General features: G+C 40.3%; 1 protein-coding gene across 4 annotated transcripts in view; it reads right to left on the bottom strand.

Moving 5' to 3' along the window:
- LOC125463028 (neuron navigator 1-like) overlaps positions 1-24,413 on the bottom strand; it is a 618,648-nt gene that overhangs the window by 31,516 nt on the left and 562,719 nt on the right. For all 4 annotated transcript variants that reach the window (XM_059653430.1, XM_048553660.2, XM_059653432.1 and 1 more), the window contains 7 exons: positions 21,859-22,012; positions 18,072-18,240; positions 17,314-17,411; positions 13,186-13,281; positions 4,642-4,807; positions 2,480-2,715; positions 123-277 (listed from right to left, as the gene is read on the bottom strand). In XM_059653430.1, the coding sequence (XP_059509413.1) occupies positions 123-277; positions 2,480-2,715; positions 4,642-4,807; positions 13,186-13,281; positions 17,314-17,411; positions 18,072-18,240; positions 21,859-22,012 (1,074 nt within the window). The remainder of the gene's footprint in view (positions 1-122; positions 278-2,479; positions 2,716-4,641; positions 4,808-13,185; positions 13,282-17,313; positions 17,412-18,071; positions 18,241-21,858; positions 22,013-24,413) is intronic.

Below are 24,413 nucleotides of genomic sequence, written 5' to 3'. Positions count from 1 at the left end.
GAGCTTTGACTCTCTTGATATCCCAACAAACCCTCGGTTTTACCATAAGTTTTTAAGAATTTGATGTATTTTTATCTGTAAAAGAGTTGTAATATGCATTAATAAATCGCAAAAATACAAACCATTTATGATATTTGCATGTGAGAGCTCCATTGACAAGTTCACTTAGGGAACCAGGCTCACTCAGATCATCAAGGATTATCACCAATGGTACATTCCCAGTGCTGGTTTCTCTGTCAATTTGATTGGCAAGATTGGAAAGGTACAGCTGCAAATCCTACAAAAGTAAGGCAAATAATTTAAAAAAATAATAATTAGATTTTTTTATCATTAAAGTATCAATGAATGAAGCTGCAGTGAGGTTTCATTTAGTTTATAAAATTATGACATGTTCATTCGGACTAAAAAGTTTTGAGAGTCTTGAAATATGACACTGGAAGTTTGAGTACTCCAATGTTTATTTTATTTTCAAACTCCTTCATTCCCTTTTTTAACTGATTTGATACCCCTAAAATATTGGTCAGCCATTTGAAAAAAGAAACAATTATGTACTAGTCAGGAGTACAATTTCAACTCACTGCTTTCTGTTCCATTCTACATAGATTTTATAGTGCAATCTGGCCATTCAGCCCATCACTCAAACTTGCATTTTTGTTTCACATAAGCCTCTTTCCCTTTCTTGTCCAACCCCATCAGCATTGTCCTTCATCCTTTGAGTTTTTATGTATTGCATGTTTGGTTTCAAATATCCCACTTGACATCAAAGTTCAAATTTTACTGTGTGAAGATGTTTCTCCAAAATTCTCTGAATAGTTTAGGTCTCTAGCTCCAGATACTGGTACCCTCATCAGCATTTTCTTGACCTCTACCATACACATATGGGTTTTGTGTTCAGCAGGGCCTCTTTTATATGATGAGGCAATGCTCATATTCTTGCCTGTAATATGAGACACTGGCCTTGGATAACTGCACCAATGTTGGCACATTGAAGAAAATAGCCTTCATTACTGTTCACTAATATATGCAATTGTTACACATATACATGCAGAATGTCTGGGCTCATGTTAAGCTACTCGATTCCAAAGTAAAGCATGCTTTCAATTACATCCTGCCTCACGTGATCCCAAATAAGATTCCATCTGAGACTTTTATACCTTCAGTCGCATGCGGTAATAGTCATAACATCATGAAAGGTTTACTAACTATGAGACATACCACAACACCTATAAGACCCTTGTAAAATTTGAAGCTCATATTTTAAGCCATCCAGAGAAAAGAAGCTCAGACTGCTCTCCACTTAAATCAAAGTTTGTAAGTTTGAGTTCAGTTTGGTTATTATAATCGGCAAACTGCAGTATGAAGTAAACAAGCATTGTTTCAATTTAGGCAGTCTTCCAATCCCTTAACTCCACCACACACTAAAAATGCAGGTTCAATAGACAGCTCCATGACTCCAATATAGACTGACAGGGTTTGGACAGCATCCATTACATGAATTGAGAGCCATGTCACAATATTCACAATTATCTTGTTCACAAAATGATGAACCAGTGAGGATTCTGACCACATTCTGACTTCACTTTCAGACCACAACTCTCAAGCTAAACTGATTTATTATCAAGACGCCTGCACAAAATCTGAGATTGCGGCAAGCAGAGAACCAAGGTTGTTAAAATAAAAAACTTTTTGACTTGCATTCTTTTCAACTTATCTAACCTATGACGAATAGCGAATATGTGAATAGCCAGGATTCTGCCCTTACATGGCCTTAATTTTAAATTACATTTGCCATCTTCTGGAAATTCCATTCTTACCTGGGGTGGTCAATTTTTTTTGCTGCTGCCCACTTTGAAATAAATCTTGAAAAAGAGTTAGGTTGGCATCCTTCTAAAAACACCCAGTCAGCAAATGAGTGATTGACCCAAGGAAAGCTGGTATTGTGGCCCAGCCACTGTCAGATGCTGTAATGTCCTATGCTCAGCCAGGCGGTTGAATTTTCCAAGGGGACATATCAATTTTATTGATCAAAGCCTGACCCCGGAACGAGGGTGAGGGCACAAGCAGACAGTGAGTATGAAGTCCCACTCTGTCTTTTTGGCAGAACAGGATTCGAGCTTCTGAAATTCTTACTTCTTTTCAACTACACATTTGTGTTTTTTTGGCTTCCTCATATAATGACAAAAGACGCATTTTGAAAATACAGCTGACTTCAGTCAGTTTTTTAATCACATTATCTTGGTAAATATGCCACCAACAAGGAAAATAGAATACAGAAATCTCTCTGTTTGAGGAATAATGGAGCTTTGTTTTGTCACAGGCTTAAACAAGCAGCAAGTCAGAGCATGAAGTGGAAAATAATTCTGCACGTCTGCGAGGTACTGAACTAGAATTTCAAGCCATTCCATTTCTTGCAACATCTAGGGGAAAGAGAAACAATGCCAAGGAGATTTGTCAGCTTGCAGTGGCATCTAAAACTTACCTTGCACGAATGCGTATCCATATTAAACGTTACAATGATTTCATCCGTGACCTCCCGTCCTGATCTCTGAACCAAGTACTCAGCCAAGCGAATGGATAGATAGGACTTGCCGGTCCCACTGGGCCCTGACAAAATAAGCCTTCGATGTTTCAGGAGAAGACTGATGTAATGCTGCATCATTGGCTTTGGAATTAGGGTTTCAAAAACCAAGCTGTCCACGCTTTTCTCTTTCAATCCTGAAAGAAAATCATTTAGATTAATTCTCAAAACAAAATTCCTTGTTTTCACATATTATACAATGTGCGAAGAAAGATTAAAAAGAAGTAAGATTCTAAATCATGATGTACCTATTAGCAGCACAGCGTATTGTACATTAATTAATAGATCTGTGTGCTTCTAAATCATAACCTTCCTATCAAAAGTAGCAGCTATGTTCATCTCTACAACTGCCTATTACAGATTGTTTTAATAATGTTACAGGGTTGATGCAATTTGGTTACAAAGTTTTCAATTTATGGCTTTGATTAAAAAAAATGTTGACATCACAAAAGGGATTTTCCTTGCATTATGCAGTACCACGTCAATTGGAAGTGCATATTAACAGTAAAGTTGTGCTAAGCTGAATTGCAGGGGGCCTGCCCACAAATTCATGTTAAGCTGAGCTTTGGGAAAACCAAGGAAGCCCCTGGGCAATCTGGTTCAGTTTACGCATGCATCTCATGTCAAAAATAAAATGAATAAACGGTGGCACAGCAAGCATGCGAATAATGTCCTTATTTTTCAATTCATTTAGATCTTAAAATGGCCTGAACTTTTACAGTAAAAAGCATCAATATTGTTAGAAGTCATCTCTGGGAAAAATAAAATTCAGAAAGCTCTTCCTGTTTATTGTATGGTCTTCAGATGTTTGTGATACAGCCCATCACATCATCAATGCAATCAAACATGTGTTCCGTGTTTTCCTATGCAGTGCACAATCCTTGAGCAACTTTGAGCCTTTGTAGTTTCAGCTAGGGAAACAGAAGGGCAAACAGTCCGTATTCAGACTCTATGACATTGGCCTCTTCAAGGTGACCAGCCGTGTTTCACATGGAGACAGAGACAGAGACAGAGAGAGATTTAACTCTGCTCCAATTGGCCGAAGTTCAGCTGATCAATGAATTCACAGTCTGGAATTTCAATTTATTAAAGGTTATTTTATCAGCAGAAGATACTGACAACTCAGTTGATTTCAGATGATGACTCATACCAAACTTGTAATGTTAGCTTTTCTTTCTCTTCATGGGTGCTGTCAGACCTGCTGAGTTCCTCCAGCACTTTGCTTTTTATTTGGGTTAATCTAATTCCATGTTTTCACTATATCTTGCATCATGGGCATGGGGAGTATGCTGCTTGGTACTGTCAAAGATTTAATCTTATTTAACTTATTCTGCAGCACTCCCAATCCCACTTATGCCATTTGCTGGAAGGGGAGGGATAGGCATGAGAAGGGAAGGTGGATATCCAGGGCACAGTGTAAAAACATCAGAGGCTGCATCTTAAAAAGGATGAGTCCAGAGAGTATGGAACGTTGGCTGGCTTAATGGAACTAGAAAGCAGGAATTGGGAGCCACGGGAGTGGAAGGAAAAGTTGAGTAAATGGAGCCAGGGATGGATGCTGTGTACAGACAAGGGATCCTGCGTGGTATCAATTTACCGGAGACAGATTCCAGCAAGTTTTCAAAGCTATGACAAAAACATAGAAGATATTTAAATAGCTTACAACAGCTTCAAAAAAGTAATAGATGTTTTAAAATATTTGAAATCATAATTATTTAGACACTGGGTAGATGCTAATGTGCAGAACCAACCATATGTTATGTGTCTCATTGATTCATTGAAGATCAGCGTTGTGTGGTTATGCCATGTCTAATTAATTGTTATCTAGGAACTGTTTCATGTGGATAGAATTATTGTGCCAGTCTCATCACAAAGAAAGACACATCTATGCATCCACACCAACACAACTCTCAAATTACAACGTATGTTCTCTATGACTCCCAAGAATCAAAATCATGACCGAAAACTTTGACTTGATCGGTTAACAGCAAGCATATTTTATAAAAAAAGGGGAGAAATCTGAGCTAAATGTTTGGAAACTGTTATTTCTTTCATTCACTGACCTTTCAAAGTTACAGAGAATGTGGAATCTTTCCCCATATATCTATAGGGAAGCACGTCCGGTGCATCTGTTCCAAGTACACGCTTTACATGATCGACACTGTAGCTGTAGATGGCATCTGTGTTCAATCCAAGACAAGAAACTGGATCCACCTTCGTAATGTAGTCCTATGAGAAAAGTATAGCCTAATAAGATGTGGACACATTTTACTGAATATTTTGTTTAACTTCTGTAAAATTTCATGGGTCGCTATTTTGTGCATAATAGTAATTGTAATTATAATTAAAACCATTATTGAACTTTGAATTTTAAACAAATTTTCAAATGCAAAGTGTGCACTTGGTTCTCTATTTCATTTTAGGTATTTCAGACACTTTTGTAAAAGGAGATTGAGCTATTTTAAAGAATGTGCAGAAACAGAGACACTTGTGGGTATCATGTACAAAAACGTTCAAGAAAAGATAAGGCTGTTAAATAAACATATCAGGTCTTTTGATTTCTTAAGGGAATAGGCTATTAAAACACTCATAACTACTTAGAGACTGAAACAATGCAAGAACAAGTACAGCAAGTATGGGACAACAGTCAGGTCTGAGCTTACAAGCCACAAGTAAGTCAATGATCATCTCCAACAAGAGAAAATTTAACCCTCTCTTCTTGACATGCAGTGACATTACCATTGTAGAATCCTCTTGAGCAACATCAGCGAGGTTACCATTAACCATAAGTGACCTGAACCAGCTACCTAAACTGTGTCTTCAGAAGGTCAGAATTCTGCAGAAGCAAATGTCTTGATTCTCCAAAGTCTGTTTACCATCTAATTTTCAAGCCGAGTGTTGATGGAATACTCCCCACTTGCTTGGATTCAACAAGCTTTGACATCATCCAGCACAAAGGAGCTCACTGAAATTGCACCTTATCCACCAACTAAAGCATCAAATCCCTCTAACACTGGCACACAGTAGCGGCAGCATGCACCATATACAAGATGCAATGCAGCAGCTGATCAAGCCCACTTCCAAACTTGCAAACTCTATCATTAAGAGCAGCAAATGCATGTGAGTACCACCATTAATACATTCCCCTCCAAGCCACTGATCAAACTGACTTGAAGCTATATCAGTCTTCCTTTAGTGTTCCAGGGTCAAAGTTGCCTTCCTAGCAGCATTGTGGGTGTACCTATATCACAGACTACAGTGGTCCAAGAATGTAGCTCACCACCACCTCCTCCACTCCAATTAGGAATAGACAACAAATGTTTACCTAACCCATGAGGCATTTTTAAAAAGTGTCACAGGCAGGGCCAGCATTTATTGTCCATCTATAATTGCCCTTGAGAGGTTGGTGATAAGACACCTTCCTGAACTGCCAAAGTCCATGATGCATGTTAGGGACAGTGGACACCATGGGTGAGGTGGAAGCCAGAATATACTGGAAGATGCTTAAAAAATTATTTTTAAGAAGTATGTATGAACTCACCACTTGACAGTACTAAGCAAAAATAGCATTACTGTTTTCAGGGCACATGCAATTGTTCATAAAATGGTCACCAACAAGAATAACCCAGTTACACTTGACAGAACTGGTGTAACATTTTTCAGGTTTCTTACAGTGCCAGGAAATGAGTATTAAAATATTCATTGATCTCAGTGATTGCTGATTCTGGGAGGGTCCACAGGTTATACTGTGTCAGAACCCTGAGTGACAAAGCAGAGTTTTAGTAACTGGGCAATTACCTTTCAAAATTATTTATGGGATTATGGTCCAGCACTTCCTCAGTTAGAGTGTATCCTGAGTGACAGGCTATACCTTCTGGAATCTGCACCAGTCCAGTATCTCTGAATGTCAGATTCAGAGGGGACACTGACAATGACCGTTGGCAATTTGTCAATTCTTCACCCGGTGGTGCCCCCCACCCCTGAAAATTCACCCCTTCTTTCTAAAATGGGCACCTGTATTCCATTACATGCAATGGTGAGACTGTGCACTCTGCTTTGAAAGATCTGGCTAACATGGAGTCTGTCATTATCTTGTTGAATGACTAGCGGTATCCAAGCTTTACTGGATATTAATGATCTAGATGAAGGAACTGAAGGCATTCCAGCTACGTTTGTAGACGAACAAAGATAGCTAGATGGACACGTATATTGGAGGTGTCTGGGAGGCTGCAGAAGGATTTAGACAGGTTAGGAGAGTGGGCAAAGAAGTGGCAGATGGAATACAATTTGGGAAAGTGTGAGATGGAAGAATAGAGGCACAGACTATTTTCTAAATGGGGAGAAAATACAGAAATCTGAAGTGCAAAGGGACTCAGGAGTCCTCATCCAGGATTCTCTTAAGGTAAACATGCAGGTGGAGTTGGCAGTTAGGAAGGCAAACACAATGTTGGCACTTTTTTCCTAAGAGGACTAAAATACAAAAACAGGGATGTGCTTCTGAGGCTTTATAAAGACCACATTTAGAGTATTGTGAACAATTTTGGGCCACACCTCAGGAAGGATATCCCAGAGTGAGTCCAGAGGAGGGTCACAAGAATGATCCCAGAAACGAAACACTTAACATATGAAGAATGTTTGAGGACTCTGGGTCATTATTCAATGTAATTTAGAAGGATGGGGGGAGGAATCTAATTGAAACTTACAGAGTGCTGAACGGCCTGGACAGAGCATGTGCTGGGAAGATGTTTCCATTGGCAGGGGAGACTAGGGCCCAAGGGCACAGCCTTAAAGTAAAGGGAAGGCCCAACAGGATAGAGATAAGCAGAAACATCTTCAGCCAGAGAATCGTGAACCTATGGAATTCATTGCCACAGAAAGCTGCGGAGGCCAGGTCATTGACTATATTTAAGACAGATTAGATAGGTTCTTGATTGTCAACGGTATCAAGTATTGTGGGGAGAAAGTGGGAGAAAGTGGGAGAATGGGGTTGAGAAACAATATCAGCCATGATCGAATGGTGGAGAAGACTCGATGGGCCAAATGGCCTGATTTCTGCTACTGTGTCTTATAGACGCAAGAATATAATTTTGATTTTCATGCGAATTTTCCATATTTGCAAAAGAGGAAGGAAGGAGTTAAGTATAAAACTGTTGGTTTGATGCACCGGTTATCTGGATACTGTTTTTTTTAAACCTTCAAATATCTCCCTTCTCCTGTTACAGTCCACTGCAACAACATTCCCTAATGGTGGATTCTGGTACAAAGCAGCCAAGCTCCTCAAAGACAACTGATCCCAATTATGGAAAATTCACATGAAAACCAGAATTATATTCTTGCATTCAGAAGAGCTTGGATACCGCCAGAGACTCAACAGGATAATGAGGGCCAGTGTTGGCCAGATCTTTCAGCACAGACTTATGCAATTCAGAAGGGCATTGGCCTGTAGAGTGGAATATACTTATTGCCAATTTGCTTCTGAAGAGCTGAGCTCCTTGCTGAGTTCTGTCTGCACGCCAGCCAAGTGCTGCCAGTTACCTTGCTCAACTGGTCACCACTCTAATAAGGCTAGATAGTGTCTGTGAGCAGAATGTTTGATCATGAGTGAGTGCCAAAGACAGGCCAACCTTGCTACCACTTAAAGGTAGGTCAGTAAACTGAAACACTGACTTGATTTCAATCTTCACAGATGCTGCCTGCATAGCATTTCCAAGATAAGCTGGTTCACTTCCTATATTCGTTGATTCTCCAATCTGTATTTGTGGAAACTTCCAGCTGTTGGTACTGGATAACAATTCGAAGTGAAAATGCTGACTGATTTCATCACCTCAAACTACGTTCGATCCCAGAAACTGTGAAACGAACTTCTTGCTTGACACTGCCAGTGGCTTCCCCCAAAACGCCCAACAAATACTCGGGGTGATAATTGAGAAAATATTAAATAAACTTTGCTTTGCCAGAAGAAATCAGGTAGTAAGGTGGATTATGTCCTTGGCTTGGAATCTCTATGTTAATTTGCTATTTGCTAACTTGAATCTAACTGGCCGAAAAGTTCCTTTTTAATTATAACTCTGACTCAACTTGCCTCTTATTTGTTATTTCTCACTCTCAAGTACCTCACTATCAATTACTCAACTTCTCTCTCCTGATTCCTACTATCTTCTTGCTGCCTCACTTCCTTCCTCTTACCCCTCTCACTCCCCCACCACTGGTTGCTCCTCTCTGGGATCCTCACCTTGTCGTGGGAAGGAACAAAACGTTTGGGCATTTTGGTGGGAATGAGTGGTTCATGAGCAACCTGGTGGGTCTGGTTAAAAATGTAGGCTGAGCAGCTACAGTTACAATACAATCTTGGCTCACACACACAGGGGCTGCAAAGAAACTAAAATGGAGTAACACTCCAGGAAAGTTCCCTGATTTATAAACTGTTCTAAAGCAAAACTGTATTATTACAGTATGGTTTACCCTGGCGTATGTGTATTGTGATTATCTGAGGTCAGCCAACCTAGCTAAGGGTGGGCACAGGAGGCTGCTGTTCATACTTAAAAGCTAAGTCTTGAGTTTATCAAATGAGTATCAGGGTAGAGTAGGGTGCAAAATTGAAACACACTCAACAAGACACATTCCTTAATAAATTTAAGTGTGGCGACTTAGTGCATGCAGTTTGATTAATACGAATCAGTTTATCACGTGTCAACTTCTTTTTAACAAAGAAAGACACTGTTACCTTAGGGTAAGTAACCATTGCTGTTTATATTGGTGTTATTGCTTTCTTACTAGTTTACATAAAATTATTCAAAAAGCTGATGTTAAAATTTGGCAATTAGGTCTTTTTGCACTTTAAAGCAGCTCAATTTTAACACTGGCTTTGAAAGCCTGCAAAAAGGGGTGTGATTGGCAGAAATGTGCCCGGCGATGAACTAGATTTGGGGATATTGTTTGTTTTGTGGGTGAGGTCAACATCTAATATGATGTCCTTTTTTCATCCAGAGCAAAAGATCATGAAACTTAATCACGCTGGCTGTACTTGCATTTGAATTTCCACAATCTTTGACCTACTTTAGGGAACAGCAATGGAAAGAAAGTAACGCATAGGCTTGTATGCCTTGCATTAATTTTGAATAAGATATTTATCTGGAGCAAGTGAATTATATTAGCATTTCACAAAACAAGCTTATTTTATAGTTAAAATGGAACCATTATTTAGATCTGTTGGAGGCCATCAAATAAACTTAATGACTAGTTTATTACTTAACTATCCAGTTTTATTATCTACTTTAAGGAGCCCTCACATGTTGTGGCAAATCTTACAAAAATATTTGGAGCATAGGAAGTGAAACCGTGCTATAGGTGGGCATGAAACTTGGCAATGGGCTAGATCATAAAATGTGAGGCTGGATGAACACAGCAGGCCAAGCAGCATCTCAGGAGCACAAAAACTGACGTTAGACCGCTTTGGAGAACACCTCCGCTCAGTTCGCAACAAACAACTGCACCTCCCAGTCGCAAACCATTTCCACTCACCCTCCCATTCTCTAGATGACATGTCCATCGTGGGCCTCCTGCACTGTCACAACAATGATGCCACCCGAAGGTTGCAGGAACAGCAACTCATATTCCGCCTGGGAACCCTGCAGCCTAATGGTATCAATGTGGACTTCGCCAGTTTCAAAATCTCCCCTTCCCCTACTGCATCCCTAAAGCAGCCCAGTTCGTCCCCTCCCCCCACTGCACCACACAACCAGCCCAGCTCTTCCCCCCCACCCACTGCATCCCAAAACCAGTCCAACCTGTCTCTGCCTCCCTAACCGGTTCTTCCTCTCACCCATCCCTTCCTCCCACCCCATGCCGCACCCCCATCTACCTACTAACCTCATCCCACCTCCTTGACCTATCCGTCTTCCCTGGACTGACCTATCCCCTCCCTACCTCCCCACCTATACTCTCTCCACCTATCTTCTTTACTCTCCATCTTCGGTCCGCCTCCCCCTCCCTCCCTATTTATTCCAGTTCCCTCTCCCCATCCCCCTCTCTGATGAAGGGTCCAGGCCCAAAACGTCAGCTTTTGTGCTCCTGAGATGCTGCTTGGCCTGTGTTCATCCAGCCTCACATTTTATTATCTTGGAATTCTCCAGCATCTGCAGTTCCCATTATCTCCAATGGGCTAGATCACATGGGTTTACAGCTTTTGACAAAGTGGTTCAGAATCAAATGACTGTTAATCGCTCTGAATTTTAACACAATTCAAAACATAATGGTTCAAAATTAGATTACAAAATGGGATCAAGAAAAGGTATCGCTGATACAACATGATTAGTGTTAACAGTGTTGCACCGTGGACTATCTAATCTGATTAATGATTTGTTTGAAAGAAAAGGAAGGAAGATTCGTGGCAGCACTATACCCCAACCAAAAGCTGTCAGTGATTGGTAATCCTAATATGACATATTACTGCTCTGTTTTTGTTATACAACAGAAGTTTGCCAAAAAATAATTGCTCAAATAACTTCATAAAAACTTTTTAAAGCTCTACAAAACCCTCCCAACAAAACAACTGTCTTTCTCTATTGAAATGTAACAGATTCAGTCATAAAAACAAATGAATGTGTTTCTCTTATTTACAACTGACATATCATCATTGATCAATATTGTTAGACCTGCCTTTATCATTCTTGAATATTTGGTAAACAGGGATACTAAAGGCCTGTTCCTTACCTTGTTCAGTTATATCCCTGTGAAAGCAACATCATAATCCTAGGCAGGAAGAACTCAGACATGCTAGTTACACCACAAACATAACAATACATAATTACATCAGAAGGCAGTGGAATATTTTTCATGCAACTTCTGCCTGGGAAAACATTTATGTCCATAATAACTACCCTTGAACTGTCTCACTTACTAGACCATACCAGATAAGAATGAAAGATTTCATTCTCTGAAGGATGTAAGTAAGTCAGTTTTCTTTTCTTATGAGAATTTACAGCATTCTATTCCAGAACTTTTATTGAATTCAAAATTTGCCCTCTTATAAGGCTAAATTTAAACTCATATCCGCAGACTGTTAGCCTGAAGTTTTGGATTACTGTTCGGGAGACATTACTGCTACACCAGGTCTGCACGTAAAAGGAAAGTCCATTTTGAATTTATTCACTTAAGGGAAAAATCTGTAAAAAGAATGTCACTTAGTTATCTCGAATATCTAGATATTGTGAAAGATTATCGTTACAAACACAGTGATAAGGGTCAACTGGAGTAAACAAACTCTACTAAGGAGCGGAGGGACCTGGGGTTCATGTGCGTAACTCTCCGAGAGTGACCAAGGAAGTTGAAACCGTTGTTATGAAGGCTTAGGTTTCTGCACAGAGGCATAGAGTATAAAAGCAAGGGAGTAATACTGCATCTCTCCAAATCAGTGGTCAGACCACATTCAGAGTATTGTGCTCAATTCTGGGCACCTTATTTAAGGAAAGCTGTTAAAGCCCGAGAGGGAATTCAATGGCGATTTACTGTAATGATGCCAAGAATTAAGGATTTAAAATACAAAGAAAGATTAGAGAGTTTATTCTCCTCGGAGCAGACAGGACCAATGGGTGACCTTACTGTGGTATTCAAAATTGTGAACAATTTTGACAGGATAAAGAACGATATTCTGTTTCCATTTGTTGTTATGTCAGTAACCAGGCGTCACAATTTCAAGATAATAAAATGTGAGGCTGGATGAACACAGCAGGCCCAGCAGCGTCTCAGGAGCACCTGCGCTCCTGAGATGCTGCTGGGCCTGCTGTGTTCATCCAGCCTCACATTTTATTATCTTGGATTCTCCAGCATCTGCAGTTCCCATTATCACTGTCACAATTTCAAGACTGTCAGCAAGACAGCTAGAAATGAGAGGAGGAGAAAGTTCCTTATTTAGAGTTGTTATGATTTGGAATGCACTACCTGAGAGAATGGAGGAAGAGGTTACAAAAGAGAACTGGATAGATTTTTCCAAAGTGATGAGGTCAGAGGGCTACAGAGATAGCGTTAGAGAGTGGGACTCGCTGGGTAGCTCTTTCAAGAGCTGGTACAGACATGATAAGTCAAATGTCCTCCTTCTGTACTGTAAAATTCTATGATTCTAAACTGTGTCATGTTACGACAGATGGGTAAAATTAGAGCCGAGGTGCACACTTTGAGAAGTGGTCTCCACTTCCAGAAAATATTTCAGTCCACGACTGTTTCCTGTCAAATTTTAAAATAGCACCTTCCAAGTGTGAAATACTTTGCATATGCTATTCTGAGTGCAAATGTCTATTTTTGGATTCAGGTCAGTTTTTTTCCAGATCTGCTTTGGCCTAATCAGACCGATTCTGTACCGCAAGGCGCTGCCAGTCTGGTTACACAGCCCTCTTGCCAAAACTCTCCCCCTTAAAGGTTTGCTCCAAATACAGGCTGGCGTTTGAACTGACTGATGTTCAAAAACCCTTGACTGGCAAGTAGCATTGGGAAGCTTGATTGGAGTCTGTAGCTGGCAGGCTTTACATACACAAATCTTTCACTGCATACAACAACTGTCTGAAGGATACTAGGTAGAAAAATCATCTCATATAGCAACTAAGGAAACATACCTTAAATACTTGACAAATAACTCCATCCAAAATAGTCCAGTCAGTTGTTGCATTTACTTTGGTGGAGCCAATGAAAAATTCTTGCTGCTTTTGTGTCTGGGGAAGAAATAAAAGAGGAAGGATTGTGTCCCCTACTGGAATATTTTGAAACAATACATACACATACACATACACGCTTTATGAACAAAATTCAGTTACTTTGTAATTGAAGCTTAAAGGTGATCGACGTCTGAAATCCTTTTCCAGTGTCTAACTCATTGGTTTCCAATTTTTCAATTATCCAGAAGTTCATCAGTGAGGTCTGCACATTTACAAAACATATCAGATTTTGTACAACACTGGGGACTAAGGAAAAGGATTAGGCTGGAAGCTAAGCTGTTCAATTAGCCAGCTCAACTTCAACTTGAGACAACTTACTTAAAATGATAAAGAAATTGTTGGTTTTGCTGAAGAAAGCAAGTATATTTTTTGTGTTTAAATGGTGCTATTTTTGTCTCACTTTAAAAACAGCACAGTGGAAAGCGCAGGGTCCGACAGGTTCTTAAGATGGTGAGAGAACATTATCCTCAGCTTTATGTGCTCACTCTTTTAGGTAGAAGGCAGAGAAGAAGCATAGTTTCACTCACATTTATAATCAATGCAAATGATGTGAGAGTGTTATCGTAGGGGCAGCACAGTGGCTCAGTGATTAGCACTGCAGCCTCACAGCACCAGGGACCTAGGTTCAATTCCAGCCTCAGGTGACTGTCTGTGTGGAGTTTGCACATTCTCCCCGTGTCTGCGTGGGTTTCCTCCCACTGTCCAAAGATGTGCAGGCTAGGTGGATTGGCCATGCTAAATTGCCTGTAGTGTTCAGGGGCGTGTGGGTTATAGGGGGATGGGTCTGGGTCTGGGTGTGATGTTTCAAGGGGCAGTGTGGACTTGTTGGGCTAAAGGGCCTGTTTCCACACTGCAGGGAATCTAATCTATTGTCTCCATTTTGCCAGGGAATTCACAAATTAATTTACCTATAAGTACTATTAGAGGAGTTGCAAGCTTTAAAGTTTCTTTTTAAGGACAGAAGTGTCTTACAATGGTTAGGCCAGAGGGTTTCAAATTTGGCAAGAGTCAATAGGCCTCACCATCATCATCAATGAATTAGACTTTAAGAAGGAATGTCAATTAACTTCCTAGGCCTGAGTTACTGTAACCACCAATTCTAAGCCCAACCAGTCTTTATCTAACATATTCTCAACAGCTTGAATCACCAATAATCAAGTGATTATGAAAAGTTTACTATGTTATTTAGGATGAGAGAAGGGAAGAAGGAAAAGTGCCGCCTGACAATCTAATGATGATGCCTTAGACCAACATCATAGTCTTATTTTGTAATAATTTCACATGCGGACTGTCAACTGGGTAAAATGTTTGTGAGGTGCCTATTTCTTTCATTCTGGTAAAATTATCATACCATTTCACTTTTCTTTGCAACAAATTAAAACTGCAATCATCTTTTGTTTTGCTATTAACTACAAAGAGGCAGTTTGGTGCTGTTGCTGAATCAAAGGCTCCATTTAATGTTGTTTGTCCACTGTGCAAATAACACAAGGGTTGACATAAACAAAAAAAAATCAAAATATATGCTTAGTAATGAAGAAAGTGAGAACTGCAGAAAAGCCAAGATTTGCCATGTACACAGATGACAAACTAGTTCAGGAGGTACAAAAAAAAAGTGATCAGAAAGGATAATGCAGTCTTATTAGACAACAGTCAAAAAGGGAGCATGTTATACTTCAGCTGTAAAGAGCTCCAGTCACATCAATCTAGGGATTTGTTCAATTTTGGGCACTGCGTTTCAGGAAATACATTTTGCCTTACAGTGCAGATTCACTACAATTATTTTAGGAATTAAAAGGATTAAACTAGGAGGACAGGTTGTGTAAATTTGGCCTGCATTTGTCTCTCCACACAGGTCCTTCTTAATCCTCTCTGACACCATTCAACTCCATTGTTCCTGCCAGCAAATGCTACTTCCTGTTGTGACCACAGATCTACTAGCTTCCCTGTGTACCTGCCTGTAAATGCAGAAAACAGCTTTAAGAAGACAACTGCATCCTCACAAATAACAGGGTGAGCACGAAAGGCAATAAACAGTTCAGGCTCACTTTTAACATCAGTGAGGGAAGAACTGCTGATGGTATCACAATATAGTTAAGGGCATTCTGTAAACTGATGTTATCTTTGAAGTTCACGGGCAATAATTCCTGTCGGGGGAGCTGTTTCACCAGCAATCTTGAATCTGTGGCCAAACATAGTGGGAAAGTTATGAGCCTATTGCTCAGCTTGTGCACTTCTAGCTTGCTTGCAAAAGAACCACACAGTCATGAAACAGAGAAATTATTCTGCTAGTTAATTTCAACTGGTCTCCCATTATACTGCAAAATTCATTTCAACATTGAAGAATACGAAAGATTGGACAATCAAGCTTCATGAATTTAAAAAAATGAAACAAACAGCAATGTCAATACAGTGTGGCGCTGGAGGAACACATCAGGTCAGGCAGCATCAGGAGGAGTAGGAGAGTCATTGTTTCAGGTTGGGACTCTTCTTCAGAAATAAGTTCTGTGAAGGATCCTGACCTGAAATGTCAATTTTCATTGAATCCCTACAGTGTGAAAACTGACCCTTCGGCCCAACAAATCCACACTGACCCTCACAGCATCCCACCCAGACCCATCCCCCTATAACCCATCTAATCTACACATCCCTGAACATTATGAGCAATTTAGCATGGCCAATCCACCTAACCTGTACATCTTTTGACTGTGGGAGGAAACCAGTGCACACAGAGGAAACCCACACAGACAGGGGCAGTATGTCCAAACTCCACACAGACAGTCGCCCAAGGATGGAACTGAACCCAGGTCCTTGGCGCTCTGAGGCAGCAGTGCTAACCACTGAGCCACTGTGCCACCTGCTCCTCTGATGCTACCTGACCTGCTGTGTTCCTCCAGCTCTACACTGTGTTGAGTCTGACTCCAGCGTATACAGCTTAGTATCTTCAAAATAGAGAACAATGATTTTCATCCACTCTTCTTTTTCATTCAAAAATTTTCCCTTTCTTCCTTCTTGTTTTAAGACGTTAACGCTTCATTGTGATACCACTTCCTAAAAGCTAAACATTGCATGCTTATTCACTCAACTTCATTAGGAAGCAAAGATAGGTGTGTATATCTTCCCAGTCTTTACCAACGAGCAGCAAATGTAGAAGTATTGGCAGGGTAAATTATGGATATGAAATCCTGATATGGAAGACACAAAGGTCTCAACAGATGACCCTGAATCTAGACACATCCAACACGAATGTGTACCCTTGATGATAGCAAATGGGAGCATGAACATGAATTCGTGCTTTATCTCCTTCACCAAGTCAGGTCAATTGTTGATGACCAAAGATAATAACCAGAGATCGTTCTGCCTGCAGAGACTGGATTTTACAAACAGACTGGGCTCTCTGCAACCACATTTTTGCTCAGCTGACTCAATTACTTCAATTTTACCCTGTGATTAATATGAGTCAGGATTTCAGTCTATGTTCAGGAGAACTCCCACTTCATCAAGCTGTAGGCCAATTGGAGGCTGGCAGCTCTACACACTGTTGGCGCCAAGCAGAGCTGTGGTCATAGCTGGTACGGCAAGTAGTGAAGGAGGCAGCATTCAGTGATGAGCCCAGGCATTTAGGTATGTCTAGGATTTATGTGGGGCTGTGCTGACAGGCAAGGCTAGACCTACTTGGCTACACATTGGCAACAAGACTGTGCGGCTGCCCATTAGATTGGAGCAGCATCAAGATGAGACTGTTAGTTGGGCATTCATTGCTCATTCATGAGCCTGAATTGGGCCGCAGCTGGGGAACCCACCCAGCTACTCCTCTGGTGCCTGCAAAACCATGGAGTGGGCCAGTACTAAGCTCACTGCCAACGACACGGTGCCCTAATTTACACATGCACCCACTTAATTTTCTGCCCATGGGGGCCAAGTAAAATTGAGTCCTATATTCAACTATTCATAGCCTTGACTGGAGAAACCAATATAGTCTACACATTGTATTATTATCACAAATTATGTCTATATTAATATATATCTTACTTCGTTGCAAATCTGCTCCTCAGTGAGATGGACCACAATTCGAACATTCCTTTCCTCTTTCAGGGATGAACTGGTTACCCCATCCATTGGTGATACATCTGAATTGAAGACAAAACAAAATCCTGAAAAACAGCATTTAACAAGTGGGAGCAAACTTCAGCATTCTTTCTATGTTGCACTAATTTCACATCTATAACAAAATGTAGGTGAAAACAAAACTCCATTGTATTGCAGGATAACAGTTTCTTAAACTAGGTGCAAATACATTGCTTCATACCATGGAGGACATGGAGTTTACCGTAAGTGGTTATGGAAATATCATGGGGATATCCAACTGTTGGGTAATCATGGAACATGAATTTTACGTCAAGGAGTTGAGCACCTGAATCCTGTCAAATTTCGATAATCAGTGCCTAATTTCTGCTTTTAAGCAAGCTGATTAAAATTGAATCAATCAAACAGAAGGCTGAACAAAAGGAGGCCAGGCAAAAGTGACAATAATAAGAGGCAAGAAAACAACAACTGTTGACTATGGCATGGATGGGGAGGAAATACGCTTCAGTTTTCTAAACTGAGTTCCCATAACATGCCAGAGGTGAAGACCTTATTTATTATTAACTCAGTTTTGGCAGTATTAATAGTGCTGTAGTTGATGAGAGAAGTGATAGATATCAGAGGCTTTTCTATTTTGTGGAATCAAAAGTATTGTCACGACAAACATTAGAAAAATGCAGTATAAAGCGTGTATTCATTATTACCTTGGTCAACCGAATCTGTAAGACTGAGACTGAATGAATGAGCTAAGGTAAGTCCTAATGATCGCCGAGGAGAGGAAGTGGCAGACGATAATGTGACAGCCTGTGATGTCCCAGTACCTGTATCTGCTTTGAGACGGTCATTCTCCAGTTTTAATGCCTCAATTTCTACCTAAAAAGGCAAGAGTAGTTTAAAGAACACATTTGTCTCTTATTGTATGTTGGCATTACACACCAAGTATTAAGTTATAAAAAGAAAATCCTTGAAGTTTCCACACCTGATATCACTTAAAGTGTTTTGATATTTTCAGTACTTACGGATTGAAAATTACTCTTTGCAAAAATATCCCATAGAACTGGTCAATCTTTACTTTTACAGATTTAACTTGAAGGCTTACAATGAAGAATTATGTAAACATACAACATCAAGATCAAAGACAGAAATACACATTTCAAAAAAATGTTTTGCAAATGAAAAATTACTGCAGTCTTTGAGAAAGTCATTATGTAGTTTCACATCTTTGCTGCCTGGGTGATGAGCTGACAAAGCAGAAAGCCTAGGCACTGACAAACTCATCTGCTTTACATTTCAGTGAAAGAAATTTAATTGAAATCAGTCTGTTTTATAATGGACAGGTAATCTGCACTGCTAGGGTTGTGCCCAAATTGTAAATAAAGAAACCTATCCCCATTTATAAATCCTCAAATTTTGGTTCACAAAATATGGATGAAGAGTGGCAGGCAGAGGAAGTTCTCAGTTAGTCATGCTATCACAATGTAAAAAAAAATACAATTATGATTCAGGTTCAAGCAGATGATATCATTGTGCACTGAGAAAAAGTAGTCTTACATTTTGTTCAGAATGTGAATTATGAAACTGTGGTAAATCAAATTACATATTTCAGCACACTTGGTGTTTAAATCATTCTTTCGTGGAATGTAGGTGTCACTGGTGAGGCCAGCGTTTATTGCCTATCATAATTACTGTCCGGATAATTGGCTGGATTGGATTTGTCCGGCATTGTGTATACAGGACGTACCTGGTGACTTTCCATATTGTCAAATAGATATCAGTGTTGTAGCTTTACTGGAACATTGCGGCTTAGGGCACAGTTAGTTCTGGAGTAGATGTCTTTCATACAATTTCCAAAGTGTCATCAGGGCCTATAGCCTTTTCGGCATTGAGTGACTCTAGTCGTCTCTTGAAAGCACATGGGTGAACGGAATTGGCAGAAGATTACGTATGTGATGCTGGGGTCTTGAGTAGTCAGAAGGAGATTGTGCTCTCCTCCCTTGATTGAAGGTAGGTGCAAATGTTTTGGCCTTGTCTTATGCAATAATGTCCTCATCCCCTCATGGGCATGAGTACTTTTGTGAACCCACTCCTCCTGCTAGGTGCTTAACTGTCAAGAATTTCATAACTAGATATGGTAGTACTGTGAAGATTTGTCTGATCTATTGGTTGTGGGAATACTGAGCTCCATCACATGTTCATTCTATTTGATATGCAGGTAGTCTATTGGTTTCAGCTTCTCAAGGTTGACACCCGATTTTTAAGAATGCTCGTTGTCTTTGGCAAACCCCCCTTTTACTCTTCATGAAAGCAGAGCTGATCCCCTGGCTTGAAGATAATACTAGATTGAGAGATATGTCAGATCATGAGACCTAGGTAGTAGAGGACCAGAGTGGATTTGATCTTTGTCCACATATCCTTGAAGGCAGAACAGGTATATAACGAGGCTCAGAAGGCATATAGGATACCTACCTTTGTCAGTCTCATCATTAAAAACAACAGCAAGGTGATTATGATGAAGCTGTATAGAATGTTAGTAGACAACAGCTGGAATACTGTGTACAGTTCTGGTCACCACACTATAGGAAGGATATGATTGCACTAGAAAGGGTGCAGAAAAGATTCACCAGGGTGTTGCCTGGGCTGCAGCAATGAAGAGACACTAGACTGGCTGAGGTTGTTTTCCTTAGAGCAGAGAAGGCTAGAGGGGAGTCCGACTGGCTATAAAAAGCTCTGAGAGGGACAGACAGTAGATATGGAGAAACACCTACTTTTAGTAGATGGGTCAATTTGGCACAGTTAAGGTAACTTCAGCAGGTACAGGAACTGAATCTGCAAATTGGCACAGTCACAAACAACCAACTGAACTATCCAATCGCTACTGTGAGTATGGCTACATTATGCTGGTACTATCTGAGAGAAGACATTGGTAAGAATGTATGAACCTTAAAGCAAGGAATATAATGGCTTGTGGTATCGAGTTAATTGTGTCTGGCCTGCTGTAGACTACACTGTAGTCAAGTGTCAAGCAGTCATCCTACCAGCCACATGGAGAATTGTGAGAAATATACTCGAGGCTCCAACAATCGAGTCTAAAAGTCCGATTCTTCAAACATCACATTTGAACGAGACAACTTTACATGGACAGTGTTATAATAAAAAAAAGTAACTGGATTGTAAATTTGTGACAACAGTTTTCTGCACAGCAGCTTTAGCTTTCATCTGGATTGTCAAGTACTGAATGAAAGAGGGATGTTCCTCCATGGGAGGGAGAAGAAATCCAGTGGGTGGTCTGATCTTGGCTACTCTTCCATTACTGTCAGTACTCATTTGGAAGGGATTGCATGCATCAGCCCACTGTTGTCTCAGCTGAGAAGCTGTGTATGGTAATTGGAAATTTAAAAATAGCTTTTAAATGTGAGCTGAACTTGGTTGTTATTTCAGACTTTTTTTTTCCCTGTGAAGAAACCTTAGCGACATATTAAAGGTGGGAAACCTGATTGGGAGACTGGTTTATTTGTGGCACATAGTTTTATGACATGGATAATGCAAGGAAAAATAAGAAAATATTATGAACATTCCTTTAAAAATATTGTAATTTCTCACTACTATAGTGTTGCAAAATATTTCTGACATATACACCAATATAACATGTTTACACTACATTTATCATCATGAGGTGCACAGTGCTTTACCATCTGGTGGATGCGCCAGTGATAATTGCTTGATACTTAATCAACTTTTTTCTTCATGGCTTATATTCAAAAATATTCCTAGCACCAAGAATTAGACTTAAATTGGGTTGTGCTTCAGACTGAAACTTAGAAAATAATTTAGTTTTGAGTAGCCATATGTTTCAGAACTCCAAAAACAACTTTCAATGCACAGCCTTCTTTCAGTTATTTTCAAAACATGTGAAAAAGTCTAATGACATATCTGAAAGCAAATAAGACAATGTTAAATAAGTTTTAAAAAAACTGAATTTTGACGTATGACGTAAGTAAAATGAAACAGATTCCAGTAACTAAAGCTGGTTAAAATATTCACAGATGCTGGTGAAGAAGGTACCAGCATGCCCTGCAAACCTTGCCAAATGCAGGTGAGGGCTTACCTATTCATTGAGAGCAGAGTATTTGTTGTTGTCAGATTCATATGTCCTTCAGCAAGGCAAGCTGCTAGCCTAATACTAGTAACTTCCACCTTAATGACAGGTCTGACAACATTTCCTAATGCCAAATAAAAACCAAAAGAACTATGGACGCTGTACATCGGGAACAATAACAAAGTTGCTGGAAAAGCTCAGCAGGTCTGGCAGCATGTCCTCTACAAATGCTGTCAGACCTGCTGAGCTTTTCCAGCAACTTTGTTTTTATTTCCTAATGCCAACTGTTCTCGCATAAAGGTACTTCATAACTGGCCAAGAACTAAGATTGACTCAAGCAATCAAACAGTCTGCATTTGTACAGGTTTGATTCTATTACTCAATAAGCAACATACCTGCATGTTATGCATGGCTTCTCGTAACTGCTCCAGCTGGTGAGCTGAACTAAGAGCCTCGAGGCGGATATCTGTTAGTTTCCTTTCCTTATCCCACAACTCGTTCCGTAGGTTCGATACTTCCTTCAACTCAGGCTCACGGGAATCATAGACTCTGCATTAAAAACAATTTGGTTTCTTCTCAGATCAATAAGAGCGTTTTCACACCACATCAGAAGTTAGAGTTAGAATGATGAGTTTTGTTAGATTGCTGTCATGAATCAAATGCAACTCAAATGGGAACACATAACAAGAGTAGGCAAATTAGCCTCTCAATCTCATTTCAGCATTTAATATGATCGTTACTTATCTGTGACCTAACTTCACGAACAATGTGAATTTATATAATGCCTTTAAAATTGTAAACATCCACGGTGCTTTGCAGGAGTACAATCAAACAAAATTCTCACACCCAGCAAAATGAGGAGAGGTTAGGAGTATTCCAAGGTTCTGTCAAAGAAATAGCATTTAAGAACTTAAGTGGAGACAGAGAGAGAGACACACAGATGGGTAGGTTGAGAATGTTTACAGGGCGAATCCTAGATAACCAGGTATTAGCAGCAAAGCGGAGGCTCCCAATGGTGTAGAAATGGAAACAGGAATGGGTAAGAACAGGGGTGTCAATGACTCACACGTGGGAGCTAGAGGGGGTTACATAGATAGATTGTAAGAGGCCAGGGCAACATTTCAATATAAGGATAAGAATTTTAGCATTGTGGCATTGACAGTCTAGAACAGTGATTGATGAAGCCAAGAGTCAGTGGTGGTGATGAAACCACAGATCATGATACTATCATCAGTCCTGATCACTATATTCTACTGCTGGAATATGATTTTAACATACCACTTACCTCTTTTCCACCATACTTCCTGATTTATAAGCAATAGATGGTGTAAGAACGCATTCCTTCCTCACTTGTACACCTTTCTGACAACACAACTTTAGCCTTGTGTTTTTTTTTGGGTCCCTATCAAAGCTCTAAAGACTTGACAATAAGACATAGGTGCAGAAATTAGGCCATTCAGCCCATCTGCCATTCAAATCATGGCTGTACTTTTCTCAACCCCATTCTCCCGCTTTCTCCCCATACCCATTGATCCCCTTGACAATCAAGATCCTATCTATCTCCTTCTTAAATGTACTCAATGACCTGGCCTTCACAGCCTTCTGTGGTGGTGAATTCCATAGATTCACCACTCATTGACTGAAGAAATTTCTCTGTTCTAAAAGGTCTTTCCTTTACTCCAAGACTGTGCCCGCGGGTCCTAGTCTCTCTGACCAATGGAAATATCTTCCCAACATCCTCCCTGTCCAGGTAATTCAGTATTCTGCAAGTTCTCCCCTCATCCATCTAAACTCCATCAAGTATAGACCCAGAGTCCTCAAACATTCCTCATATATGTTAAGCTTTTCATTCCCGGTCCTCTGAACCCGCTCCAGGGCCAGTACATCTTTCCTGATATGTGGAGCCCAAAACTGCACACAATACTCCAAACGTGGCCTGCCAAGAGCTACTTTGAGCCTCAGACGTACATCCCTGCTTTTATATTCAAGTTGTCTCAAAATAAATGCCAACATTTGTTTGCCATCCTAACTACTGACTCAACCTGCAAATTTACTGAGAGAATCCTGGACTAGAACTCCCAAGTCTCTTTGTACTTCAGGCTTCTGAATTTTCTCCCCATTTAGAAAATAGTCCATGCTTTTATTCTTCTCACCAAAAGGCATGACCTCACACTTTTCCACATTGTACTCCATCAGCCACTTCTTTGCCCATGCTCCTAACCTGTCCAATTCCTTCAGCAGCCTCCCCTCATCCTCTATACTATCTGCCCCTCTACCAATCTTTGTATTGTCTTCAAACTTAGCCAGAATGCCCTCAGTTCCTTCATCTAGATCATTAATGTATAAAGTGAAAAGTTATGGTCCCAACACGGACCCTTGTAGAACACCACTTGTCAAAGGCTGCCATCCTGAGAAAGAGCCTTTTAACCCCACTCTCTGCTTTCTGCCATACAGCCAATCTTCTATCCGTGCTAGCACCTTGGGCCCTTATCTTACTCAGCAGCCTCCTGTGCGGAACCTGTCAAAGACCTTCTTGAAGACCACACTGACGTGCTAAATAAAGAGCAAGATGGGAGTGATGATAAAGATATATCACTGTCACTGGATTGTGTGCTTGCAGCTGCCAGCTCAGAGTGAATATCAGGCACTGCATAGATCATAAAAGGATAGACTACAGACAGGATGTGCACATGGTCATCAGCAGACTGATGGAAGGCTGGGGACAAGAGTCATATGGATGCCAGCTGGCTGAGGGTAAAAATGCACATTGCATCACCTGGACAAGGATATATTTGCGGTCTTTGATGAAACAGGCTATTGAAGATAAGTATGTATAACAAAATAGTTGGTGCATTTCAAAACTGCCGGGAAGCAAATCTTCACTGTCCAGGAGATGGAATGGTGCCAACTCAGAGCTGAGGTTTGCACAAAGACTCGGGCTGGGCTAGAT

This window comes from Stegostoma tigrinum, chromosome 21 (genome assembly GCF_030684315.1).
Source record: "Stegostoma tigrinum isolate sSteTig4 chromosome 21, sSteTig4.hap1, whole genome shotgun sequence".
NCBI lineage: Eukaryota > Metazoa > Chordata > Chondrichthyes > Orectolobiformes > Stegostomatidae > Stegostoma > Stegostoma tigrinum.
This window is presented reverse-complemented; position numbering and strand designations above follow the sequence as displayed.